The 13720-nt window shown below is 43.5% G+C and overlaps 1 protein-coding gene across 1 annotated transcript in view; it reads left to right on the top strand.

The window, feature by feature from the left end:
- Window positions 1–13720, top strand: part of LOC126248440 (regucalcin-like) — a 154645-nt gene that overhangs the window by 77742 nt on the left and 63183 nt on the right. Inside the window, exon 3 of the mRNA XM_049949419.1 lies at window positions 1370–1573. Within this exon, the coding sequence (XP_049805376.1) occupies window positions 1370–1573 (204 nt within the window). The remainder of the gene's footprint in view (window positions 1–1369; window positions 1574–13720) is intronic.

Raw genomic sequence — 13720 nt, 5'->3', positions numbered from 1 at the left:
CCTAGCCGGCCGTGGTGGCCGAGCGGTCCTAGGCGCTTCAGTTGGGAACCGCGCGACTGCTACGGTCGCAGGTTCGAATCCTGCCTCGGGCATGGATGTGTGTGATGTCCTTAGGTTAGTTAGGTTTAAGTAGTTCTAAGTTCGAGGGGACTGATGACCTCAGATGTAAAGTCCCATAGTGCTCAGAGCCATTTAATCCATTACACCTACATAGGTCAATCCCTAGAGTTTGTACACGGTGGAAAAAAATCACCCTTATATCTCCTGAAACGACCTTGATGGTAATATCAGTGAAATTCTTCTACAAGGATCTACCAACTGTCGATCTTCCCGCGCGTCACCTGCAGGTGGAACACTAGAGACCAAAACAACACCGAGCGTGGTGGCGCAGTGGTTAGCACGCTGCGTCGCATTCGGGAGCACGACGGTTCAAACCCGCGTCCGGCCATCCCGATTTAGCTTTTACGTGATTTCCGTAAATGGCTTCAGGCAAATTCTGGGAAGGTTTCTTTGAAAGGGAACGGCCGATTTTCCTCCCCATCCTTGCCTAATCCGAGCTTATGCGCCGTCTCTAATGACCTCGTTGTCGATGGGACATTAAACACTAATCTCCTCCTCCACCAAAACGACATTGATTTTCGATATTGTCTTCACCGAACACCGTATTGTATGTAGTACTGCTTGAAAATGGTTGTCTCCATAAACTAAGCGTGAAGTAAATATAATAAAGAATGTACATAACAGACAAAATGTAATAGTGGTTGAATCTTCTCATAACTGTAAAGGGGTCTGCAGAATGTAAATGTAGATACAGTAAGTGCTTTAGAGATTCGTGTGCATTGAGGAATCTCGTAACACAACAACTGAACAGCTCTGTTGAATTTTTTATGCTATTCGATGTCTAATTGAGTTACGAATGATGATATGAAATTTGTTACAGTCTGGGTATGTCAACCACTGAATATTGTTTAATTGTACGCAACTACTTGTCCTGTACATTCAACATTCTTCTGTATGAAATCCACCTAAGGCAGCTTTATACATCATAGTTACCTAAGGGCAAAGTCTGTACATATTCCGCAGTAAGAGACCTATATAAAAAAACCCTCTAAGAAAATGCGTTGTACATTTCATCACCACCTCAGATCATGACCTACCAACTTCATAGCTTAATGCTTGCGAATTTTTTTCCCTTGAAAAAATGAATATATTTACTACCTGTATCAAAATGGAAACTTAAGTGAACGTTGTTGAAACCTATGTACAGACTCCAGATAAGGTGAATTACTTGTGTGTAGAAAGCTTAGATAAAAGTCATGCTGATTCTGTATGTAAGTTGTCGTAACAAAGATGCATCATTTTCTTGCAGCGACGAACGTGACACTGGTGGTCCCAGTGAAGAACACCAACAATCAATTTGTGGTGGGCATCGGGCGCAATCTGTCGCTACTGACGTGGGACGGTCAGGATGGCACGTACTCCAGTCTCGAAACCATCGTCAGTGTTGAGAACGACAAGCCAGACAATCGCTTCAATGACGGCAAAGCGGACAGCACTGGTCGCCTACTTGCCGGTAAGTTCAGCTCCTCACCTGCTTGCCTGTTGTAGTACAGAGTTGCTGCACTAACACAGGACACTTATTCAAGAGGATGGCACCTTACTGGAGTTTTACAGGTGTCTCTGGAATCACACCATACCCTGGTTGCGGTGTAGTAAGAGGCTATGTCAGTTACTTTATGTTCCCAGTAAATGCGAGACCATGCTCTGTTCTTAATTTTATCGGCATTTTAACTCACATCGTTTCACACAGATAGGACGAAGGGCGGTGTCAATGGCACAGAAGTACCTAGTATTCATCTAAGCGCTATAATAAGACAGTCTTAAGATTTCGAACATCGCTGTTCTTCAGCAACTCTGCTGTACCTATTAACAAATATTACAACATTTGTGTGTAGAACAGATACGGTATCATTATGATAAACGAAATTGCAGGAAATATTTACAATTAATTTTAGTGAAGCATATTTCCGTAGATCACATATTATCTGTATCCGATGTGGGAGTAGTTGACTCTGTCTAGTGCATGTTGGTGTCATCCCTTAATCATCTTTTAAAATACGCGATTTAAAAGTAGTACCTCTCTACTGCAGAGATTTATCTTAAAACTTTTTAAAATACTTCACATTTGACAATGGATTCAACAACGCGTAGTGTGCCACTTTAAAGACTTGTATGTATATGACATTCAAATTAAAACGTGGCATCGGATCCTACAGAGCGTAGGTATGGAATGTACACAGCTACTGATATGCGCTGACTGCCTGACTTGTCTTACGACGCCACTGGTAGGTGGCACTCCTGTACACCCTGTATGCATGTAGCTGCAATGAGTAGCGTGCGTGATTTCACACATATTAATTACTAGAATTAACATATTAACTAGAAAGTTGAAAGGAAAGAGGGGAGGGAGTAAAAAATATGGTATTAATGTCCCATGGCTTATAAAGAGCCCTCAGGCGGGGGTAAACATAGCAAACTCTTTACAGTATCACAAAAAAGCACGAAAAGCCATTTTGCGTGAGTACGCTGCTGTAACAAGCATGAGTGTCAAAGCAAAAACGCTTCAAGGAAATATTATCAGTGCATAAGAGGCCCAATACTTGTGTATTAAGTTAACCCATGACGTGGAGGAACACTGTAAAAGGACACACTGTGACGGCTAAACTGCAAATATTGAATGACAAATGCAAGTTGTGGTCAGATGAGCGGTGCAGAGGGGAAGGGGGAGCGTAGATCATCAGTTGTGAACCATCATGCTCAAAGGGAGGGGTCTTACCGATAAGCATGTTTCGTCATCCATAGTTAAGCGGGTGTCCAATATTTTAGTAATGAACCACTTTAGACCCATACTATCCCTCTGTTATTTTGAATGTGTGTTATTCTGCCTATAAGAGATCCTCACGGTTGAAGGACGCCTCGCCGGTGAACAAAAAATACGCAGCGTAAACGGCTCCGTGGCGCAACGCTGCAAAACCCACTGCCCGAACTCCATATGCGAAGCAAAATCATGGACCGTCAGCGCCTGTGGCTTTTGAAAATAGAATGGATGCTTTTCCACCACATGCATCACCCTCCTATACTATGTGGTTCCCTTGCAATGCGTGTTTCACAGCGTGAATGCTTGTGAATGGGTCTGCGTCAAGTCTCTCTGATACATCCTCTTTAAATCGTAGCGTGCGTACGCTTCGCACGCAACCTACGCTGTTTTGACGGCCTCTGAAACCACCTGTTTCACCCAAACTCTAATGAGTAGCTGCAAACGTAGAATGGCATGGCTGACGCGTGTTTGGTTTTCTTTGCCCGTAGAAATGGTTCAAATGGCTCTGAGCACTATGGGACGTAACATCTGAGGTCATCAGTCCCCTAGAACTTAGAACTACTTAAACCTAACTAACCTAAGGACATCACACACATCCATTCCCGAGGCAGGATTCGAACCTGCGACCGTAGCGGTCGCGCAGTTCCAGACTGAAGCACCTAGAACCGCTCGGCCACCTCGGCCGGCTTGCCCGTAGACGCGTGGAGCTGAGTGCCCATTTCCTCTTGCCTCACGATAAACTAAATGCGGATCGCTCTGCTCAGACCAGATGAAGTTCTCCAAGATTCGGCACTACAGCACGCGACAAACTACGAATGAGCACCAAGTTTGTGCCGTGTATGTTTGTTTTCCCCTTTGCCGCCACTGCTGTTAGACGTCTCTACAATGTTGTTGTGACAGGCATGAACGCGTTTGGCGCCATCTAATGCCCAGGATGATTTCAGGCCTATTGCGAGACCTCCCGCCTACAGTTCGTCGGCATACTAAGTCACATTTGCTGCCGTATGTGTGGCCTAGCGGCAGGCGCCAGCGCCAATAACTTCGACGCTCTGTAGCTTCGTTCGATGACGTTTCTGGACACTGGTTCCTATCCTCAATTTGTTCCTCAAGATTTCCCGTAAAACATCTCGAAGTTTGTCAGTATGGTTTCGTAACAACCTGTGTATGGCTAACTCAACAATTGTTGAGGAGGAAGATCTATCACCTGCAATGTATCCTGTAACAAAGACGCAGAAGTACCATTGTGAACCATTGTGTCGTTCATTCGTGACAACTATTACTTCAGCGCAGCTGTCTTCTACGACTCAACAAATATTCTATATAAATTAAGGAAAGCTACATCCACTTTTGAAATAAGTCTTTCAGAATATCTGTTCCTGTAGAAAAAAATATAAACAGTTGTTCATTTTGGTTGTTTTTCTTTTGCTATGAAACGTTTCTCAGTTGATGTTTCAAAACCTATTCTGTCAAAATGGATGCTTTATGGCACACATCGTAGCTTCAGGGTGAACCGATTACCGTATCATTATTAATCATAGTTATAATGATGCATCCAGATTAATTGACCAATCATACATAACTGTAAGATTTTGAAACGTAAAACATTCTTGCTTGATGCTTTAAATTTGCTGCATATGCAATATAGCTGACACTTCGAAATTATTTTTAAAGTTGGAAGGGAAGCCGCATCTCCCTACTTACTAGTAAATCGACTTACCAACAGGAAGTATATCACACTCAGTGAAACCATTCCTGTTATTTTGTGTCACAGGTCTCAGACAAATATGCTTTATAGGGCTTCATACAGTAACAATGAAAGTTTCAATTACATTGAAAGTCACCTCGTGTTTAGAAGTCAATGTCAAACAGATCTGGTGTCTTATTTACCCACGTGAAAAACATTTTATTTTTGCAGTGCAGTTTTTCATCAATAGAAACCACGTCGTATAAAAATTAAATGCTTCCTTAAATGGCCTGCAATTTTCTCGAGATTATTGTTCTCTCAATATTTCTCTTGATTATTAAGAGAAAATTGTCTACCGGTGTCCCTGAAATGTTGCGACAGACTTCGAGATGTTGTAGAGGGTATCCTCAGGAAGAAATCGAGGATAGAAACCCGTCTCCGGAAACAACGTCAAACGATGCCACCGAGCGTCTTAAGTTATAGGCACCGATGCCTGCCATTGGGCCACCTCTTAGGCGGCAAACGTGACTTTGTACGCTGAAGTATTGTAGGCGGAACATCTCGTAATGTTATTCGTTATTCAGTGATCACGACTGATTGCCACGATCGCCAGTGGAGAAGACGGTGCTAGATGCTGCGTATATAGGCTTTGTCCCCTATGAATGCGACGCTCTGTTGCCTTGATGTTTCGGACACGGGTTCCCTATTGGCAGTTACTTTTTCTCCTGTATACCGAAAACAGTGGAATTTTAGAGGTTTCCAGAGGAAAAATAAATGCGGATGGAAACCCGAGTACGAAACCGTTATCCACCGAGGCAACAGAGTATCGAATTCATAGGAGGCAAGACCTTTCTACACTGGAGCTAGTTACATCTTCTCCACTGGCGAACATGCCAGTCAGTCGCCATCACCCAATAACAAGCAACGCTGCTAGACGTTCCGCTTATGGAGATCTACAGTTTAGCGTAGCATCTGAACTAGGCTGCTACCCTGCATGCTTCACGCAAACATAAACGTGTCAGAAGGTATGGCACACTACGCGTCAGGAAAAAAAATGGCTACAGAGGGCCCTATACTCCTGCACCTTTTTATACAAACTGTTGCTCATAAAAACACTATGAAGGCGCCATACCATGAACAACAATTTGGCGTGATTTGCTTGGATAGGCAAATGATTAGCATTTCAGCGTACCTACATGAAGTAATTAGGAGTGACGTTATCTACATACTGTATACACTGAGGTGTGAGCAGTCATGGGATACCACCTAATATCGTGTCGCACCTCCTTTGCCCGGAACAGTGCAGTAACTCGACGTGGCATGCACTCAACAAGTCGTTGGAAGTCTCCTGCAGAAATATTGAGCCATGCTGCCCCTGTAGCCGTCCATCATTGCGGAAGTATTACCGGTGCGGTATTTTGTGCACGAACTGACCTCTTGATTATGTCCCACAAACGATCGATGGAATACATGTCGGGCGATCTGGGTGGCCAAATCATTCGCTCGAACTGTTCAGAATGTTCTTCAATTCAATCGTGAACAATTGTGGCCCGGTGATATGGCGCATTGTCATCCATAAAAATTCCATCGTTGTTTGGGAACATGAAGTCCATGAATGGCTGCAAATGGTCTCCAAGTAGTCGAACATAACCACTTACAATCAATGATCGGTTAGTTTGGACCAGAATACCCAGTCCATTCCATGTAAACACAACCCACACCATTAGGGAGCCACCACCAGCTTGTACAGTGCCTTGTTGACAACTTGGGTCCATGGATTCGTGGGGTCTGCTCCACACTCGAAACCTACCCTCAGTTCCTGCCAAGTGTAATAGGACTCATCTGACCAGACCACGATTTTTCAGTTGTCGAAGGTCCAACTGATATGGTCACGAGCCCAAAACAGACGTTGCAGGTGATGTCGTGCTGTTAGCAAAGGCACTCGCGTCTGTCGTCTGCTGCCGTAGCCCAGTGACGCCAAATTTCGACGCACTGCCCTAACGGATACTTTCGTCGTACGTCCCACATTGATTTCTGCTGTTATTTCAAGCATTTTTGCTTGTCTGTCAGCCTGGACAACTCTTCGCAAACGGCGCTGCCCGCGATCGTTAAGTGAACGCCGTCAGCCACTGCACTGTCCGTGGTGAGAGCTAATGCCTGAAACTCTTGACACTATGGATCTCCGAGTATCGAATTTCCTAACGATTTCCGAAATGGAATGTCCTATGCGTCTTGCTCCAACTATCATTCCGCGCTCAAAGTCTGTTAATTCCCATCGTGCGGCGATAACCATGTCGGCAACCTTTTCACATGAATCACCAGGGTAAACATGAAAGCTCCACCAATGCGCTGTTCTTTCATCATTTATGTACGCGATATTCCCGCCATATGTATAAGCGCATATCGCTATACCATGACTGTTGTCACATCATTGTATAAGGAAAGATAATACGGCGGCTTTCTCATTCAGACATAGCGTTTAAAACAGGTCATTCGCATGTGTTAGGCCTCGTGTCAGAGGAGAAACGTCTACCAGCACGTCTCGGTATTTGAAAGCAACAAGATCGCGGCTATCGAGAGTGCGCGTTATTGTTCCTCAATATTGCTGCTCGTGTTGGCCGAGGTCCCACGAGTGGCACTGGAATATGATATCTATGGGTTCAGGAGGGCCATACATAACACCATGCAGGATCTCAATGGCCCCACACGACTAACCCTCGAGAGGACAGATATAATGTTCGCAGGGGACGTGCGAGATAATACAGGCATTATTTACCTTGAACCAGGAAATGAACTTGTTGCCATCAAAACAGCTACCCACACGGACAGTACGACGACGTCTGAGGCACTACGGGCTGTCAGTACCGCGACCATTTTTACGGCTTCTTTCGACACCGCAGCGGAGACACGAGTACCAAAAACGTTCCACCGAACGACAAAATTTCACACACGAGTGCCACCACAATGGTTTTTCATGAAGAATTCTGGCTCCTGCGTACAGCATCTCTGTGGAGGCATCCGTGTGCGGAGGCTCCGAGGACGACGAATGTTGCCAGACGGCATCCGTAATCGTCATAAAGGCCCAGCACCTTGCATGATGCGTGGGTTTTCAATGGGAACACAACAGTATCGTCTCTGTTTCCTAAAGTTGGTAATTTCGACATGTGCTGTTATACTTCTGACGTATTAGGAGCAATGGAAGTACCCATCTTGGAGGCCCATGTGACGTTATTTTTCAACAAGATAACGCGAGACCACATGTTGTGTTAAGGTATCCTGGCATACCTTCATGCAAAGGGTGTTCAAATGTTGCTCTAACTAGGACGTTATCTAGATTTCACCCATTGAAAACACGTAGTCAGTGGTTGCCCGACCGACTAGCACACCACACGTGCCAGCTACTACGACTGACGAATACTGGAATGGAATGACATACCCGTCTCTGGCATCAAAGCTCACTTCTAATCTATGACCGGCCGGGTTGGAGCCATTGCTACTGCCAGAAGTGGCAGATCTACGTACTAAATTCTGCACTCTGTATACTCACAAATAACCTAAAAATTAAATGATGTGTTCTTCTTATTATAACGAATAGGTGCAGTAACTAAAATTTACTAATTTCCATCTTCCCTGACGTTGCAGTGTTAAAGTCCAGCAATGTAGATTCAAGAAGTTGATGAAAGGACGACTTGACTTCTGCGTCATATCAACGTCGGGGAAAGACAAGCTCGGCTTGGGCAACTGTGAGAGAGGCAAGCGGATAACGTTTCTCCGAAGGGACAATATCGGAAATCGCCTGAAATGATCAAAGAAAACTGTGAAAAATCTAAATTGGGCCAATCGGGTTTTCAAACTTAATTCCGCCAGATTGAGGGTTCAGTGTCTTAAGCCCTGTGCCGATTCGTTCCATAGGCACAAGAAGTTGTGAACTGGCTGTCATGTGCAGTGTATAGTGATAACCTTGTAAAGTGCACAAAATTCTTTCGTGAGGTGATATATTCTTTCGTAGCACGGTGAGCCAAGATCAACCCATGACCTCAAGAAGAGATGAAATAAAAATAATAGTTATTGTCCGAACTGTTAGACTTTTGCGGCAGATCCAACGGTCACATGGCTAGTGATAGTGATGCAATGTCCATTTAACTTAGTAATTCCGCAAGGAGTTGCAAGCTGTCAATGAGAATTTAGGAAGAGGGAAACTATGATCATCATTTTAGGCTAAAGGGGGACCTTACTAATAGGTGGAACAACGTTCACGAACTTTCGTAAATGACAAGATAAAATAAGTTTACGATGGTTCCTTTCAAAACGTGAGATGATTTGCCCCCACACTGGTCATGATCTCTAACCTTCATATGCCAGACAGAGGAAAATCATACGGAAGTTAATGAATGTGATGTTTTTGGAGGCACCAAGTAAATTTCGTGTGCCCAATGTAGACCCAGGTGGCGTCTTTGGGGTGGTTGACACTGATAACCAGAAATGTAAGTAACTGATGGAAAAAGGTTAAAGCACCTGAAATGTATTCGAATTTGCGAATGTGGACAGTCATCCGCTGTACAGTGGAATGACGACAATGAAAATTTGTGTCGAACCCGAATTTCTCGCTTATCGCGAGCGGTAGCCTTACCATTAGGCTTATCGAACACGATTCACGGCCACACCCAAACCTCCATATGTCGTCAACCATTTGTCTACAACATGTACTCGTACGTTCATTATGTATATCCCCGTACAGGGGAGACATTTTAATTGAAAGTCGGTTGCCCGGTGTCGGCGGTTAAACACGATATTGCAGTGGCTGCGTTGTTCACAAGTACAACGCAATGTTCCCTCGAACATGGATGCTGTCCAGCACAAATTATCACTATCGTCATTCCATTATACAGCTGATAGTTGCCCGTATTCGCAACTGTGAATGCATTTCATGTAAAATGCTCGATAGAGCTCTTGCCCGCGAAAGCCAAAGATCCCGAGTTCGAGTCTCTGTCCGGCACATAGTTTTAATCTGCCAGGAAGTTTCATATCGGCTGTAATCTTACCCTCCTACACATCACCATTAAAGTTATCATTCCTTGCACAAATGTTGAAAACTTCGAGAGGAGTAAGATTACAAAAGAACAACTTTTTTACTTATCTAGATTATCTTGTTGCTGACTCAAAATCTTGTTGTGCCTAGGAGTACATTCTTCCTGCTGAAAATTTTGATTTAACGTTGCAGGTTCTTGAAGACGAAGTAACTGATAAAGTGTGGCCTGTTGCTATGAATATCTTTTTATTTTATTCTATTCTTCAAAATCACATCGACTTTATAATTTGGTTCAAATGGCTCTGAGCACTATGGGACTCAACTGCTGTGGTCATAAGTCCCCTAGAACTTAGAACTACTTAAACCTAACTAATCTAAGGACAGCACACAACACCCAGCCATCATGAGGCAGAGAAAATCCCTGACCCCGCCGGGAATCGAACCCGGGAACCCGGGCGTGGGAAGCGAGAACGCTACCGCACGACCACGAGATGCGGGCGACTTTATAATTTCCACATTCAAAAAACCAATAATTACATTGTTGGTAACAAATTTATAAAAACGTCTACTTCCATCTGAGGCATGCCCACTACTATTTACATTCTGCAGTACTCACAATTTCCAAAGAGCTTACAAATCAAAAGAGTTTACAAACTTTCTCGACAGGAGAAGAATCTTTACCGAATTATAGCATTATTTCATAAATAAATCCAGAAACAAATTTAATAATTAGCGTTTGATTGCACAATTAATAATATGAATTTTAATTATTCCAGAAATTTTGTAATTTCAATTTTTCTTAAAAGAAGAGTTATTTTAACTGTTAGTACATATCGATTGTAACACATTAATTTCTGTTTTATACATTTTAGCCTGAAATATAATACATCGTATACAAAATCCTATGAATTCTTTTAGTGAAACAGCTGATATAATTTTAACCTATGCAAGAATCGATAGTATACATGTATCGATTATCTCTATAAAAAAGGAATATTAGAGGAGGATGATTCATTATACGGCGCACACTCCGCTGTAGAGTGAAAATCTCATTCTGGACATTTCTTGTCTTTCATAACGGCTACAGTCACCGCAGTGTCTGTACCTTCGGACATGCAAGCATGTCCGAATGAACTTTAACGACATGACGTTTTTGCGATGTTTTGACGATGCTAATTAGTCTTTAAAATTTTTATTATGGCTTCCGTGTTATTAATTATGATTTGAAATTGAAGTGATCACTGAATAAGACAAGTTTTTCATTTTAAAATTTTATTAATCCTCATAGTAAACGAGGTGTTCTATCAAAGTACCTTGATTTTCAGAGTGTTCCGTCAGAGGAAAAGTTTGGGAACCTTTGCCTTAACGCAGCAGGAGAGACAAGCTCGCCTGTAGAGGTGTACACAATTACAAATACACTAGAAGACAATCGTCACGTTGTCTTTTCAGACGAGGCCCGAAATTTCGTAGAGCTTCACGATGTACGTATAAGTGTGTGAAGCGTCGCAGGAGAACGAACATTGGCATATTGCATTCGTCATCGTCTCACGAGCGCAGCAGCCCTCCAGTCCTCTGGCTCTCATGGCCGGTAACTTGGACAGAATTCGGTAGATTTCTGCCGTGTTATGCCCGGAGACTGTTGCGTATATTGGAGGACTCTGTGGCGTTATCTTTCAGCAAGGTAATAGAAGAGGACATATTGCCAGAGTTGCCCTCACCTATCTCACAACGTGGGGTGTTTGACTGTCGCCCTGACCAGCACTTTCAACACATCTGTCATACATTGAAAACTTCTGGTCATGGCAGTGGAACGCAACCACTCGTCAGCCCTGCAATTAATGAACTCCGGAATAAAGGCGAAGCAACACCAAATTTTGTACCAATATCTGTAAGCCAAGCTCATTTAGACTCAATACTTAGCTGGGTTAGAGCCTTTTTTCCTTCCAGTGGTGGCATCTTCCTGAATTAAATTCCGCGCCATGCACACCTCCAAAGCGGCTATATACACACACTATAAAAGTCCTGCATCACCTCGGTTCCGAGAGTTCTGGAAACTGTGCAGAAAACTGGAATAGAGATCAACGCAGACATCATTTCCGCCTTTTTCATTGCTCATGAAAGCCACACATTGCATGTTGCACCACCATACAGCGAGACCTTCAGAGGTGGTGGTCCCGACTGCTGTACACACCGGTACCTCTAATACTGAGTAGCTCGTCCTCATTCATTGATGCATGCCTGTATTCGTCGTGGCATACTATCCAAAAGTTCATCAGGGCACTGCTGGTCCAGATTGTCCCACTCCTCAACGGCGATTCGGCGTAGATCCCCCAGAGTGGTTTGTGGGTCACGTCGTCTATAAACAGTCATTTTCAATCCATCCCAGGCTTGTTCGATAGGGTTCATGTCTGGAGAACATGCTGGCCACTCTAGTCGAGCAATGTCATTATCCTGAAGGATGTCATTCACAAATTGTGCACGATGGGGGGTGCAAATTGTCGTCCATGAAGACGAATGCCTGGCCAATATGCTGCCGATATGGTTGCACTATCGGTCGGAGGATGGCATTCATGTATCGTACAGCCGTTACGGCGCCTTCCATGACCACCAGCGGCGTACGTCGGCCCCACATAATGCCAACCCAAAACGGCAGGGAACCTCCACTTTGCTGCATTCGCTGGACAGTGTGCCTAAGGCGTTCAGCTTTGCTTTTACGCATATAACAGTCAGTGGTCTGAGTGCCCGCCAGGTCATCCTGACTGATTTTTTCCGTTATCTCATTAAATCGATTAAGACAAAGGCTGCAATATTTCCTTTGAAATGGCACAATCGAATTCCTTCCCCATTCTTCACAACCCTAGCTTCTGGTTCTATCTGATGTCCTCGTCGTCGGTGGGATGTTTAACCATATCATTCTTTCTTTCTTTCTTCCTCACCATTCTTCTCTGAATTCTCTGAATTCAGTCTGGATCAAAGTTCATTATGACATAACCATACGCTAACCATGTGTGTAGTTCGGTGATTTTTTCGAATGATTCTAGCTTCGTACGTTCGAGGTCTGTATTCGATGCGCACTTTCAACAATCATTTGTAACAAGCATCAAGAGAGCCTCTTCACCAATTGAACGACGTAGGTTTGTATCGTTGTTCGAAACCCACACTAAACATGAAGTCCTTTGTTGTGGATTGAGTCATGGGAGAGGCGGGAGTCGCGGCTAATAGATTCTCTGTCACCAGTAAGTTTCCTTATACCAGAAATTTTATTTGATAACGAACCAGACGTAACGTAAAGTCACAGAGCACTTATATCTTATTGTATTTGAACTTGTGATGTTGAACATATTGGTGCTAATCCCGGATGTGAACTCAGATTTCTCCTTTCGTGGGATGTGACCCGTTAGAGACGATACATTTCCTGAGTTTAGTTGTGTGCCAAGATCCTCATGGTCTCCACGAAAGTCACCTGTCTGGGTTAGAATCCTGGTCCGACCCAAAAATTTTCAGTATGTTATTTCAAGCTGTAGCATATAAGTGAAAAAATAGTTATAATATTTGACGTGACTCAGTGTATACTCAACAACAACGATTGGTGCCAGTTTCGACTCCCCGTCATTAGAACTTTTCATCATATCGTTTCGAGTTCAAACATTCCATCGACTGGTGGAAAATAATTCGTAAGTTAATGTGTCTTCGTGGGTATTCAATAACGATGATATTTGTGGGTTTGACTCCAAGTCAGGACTATTCGTGACATTATTTCCACGTCAGTAATACGCAAATCTTGCTGCTGGTGGAACACAACGATGTTTAACGTTTGTTTGTGGCTAGATAACAGTGGCAATAGGTGCTGGATTCGATCCCGGTACGGCAAACTTTATCGTCTTGTCATTTTAGTTTCAGCCATCGCGCAACTAGCACAAAATTTCGATGCCTGACATTTGACTGTGCTTAGTTAAAAATCGATTAGATGTTGATTTCGAACCCTCGTCCAGCTCAAAACTTTAATGCGGGGTATTACCTTTATAAAACTGTGCAGCCTGCGTTATTTGTGACTGAAACCATATTAAAGATTTTAGTTGATTTTTTAACAGGGACAATAGCTTACAAGCGTGAAATGCTGTGTCGTCTC

Source organism: Schistocerca nitens, chromosome 3 (assembly GCF_023898315.1).
Source record: "Schistocerca nitens isolate TAMUIC-IGC-003100 chromosome 3, iqSchNite1.1, whole genome shotgun sequence".
NCBI lineage: Eukaryota > Metazoa > Arthropoda > Insecta > Orthoptera > Acrididae > Schistocerca > Schistocerca nitens.
This window is presented reverse-complemented; position numbering and strand designations above follow the sequence as displayed.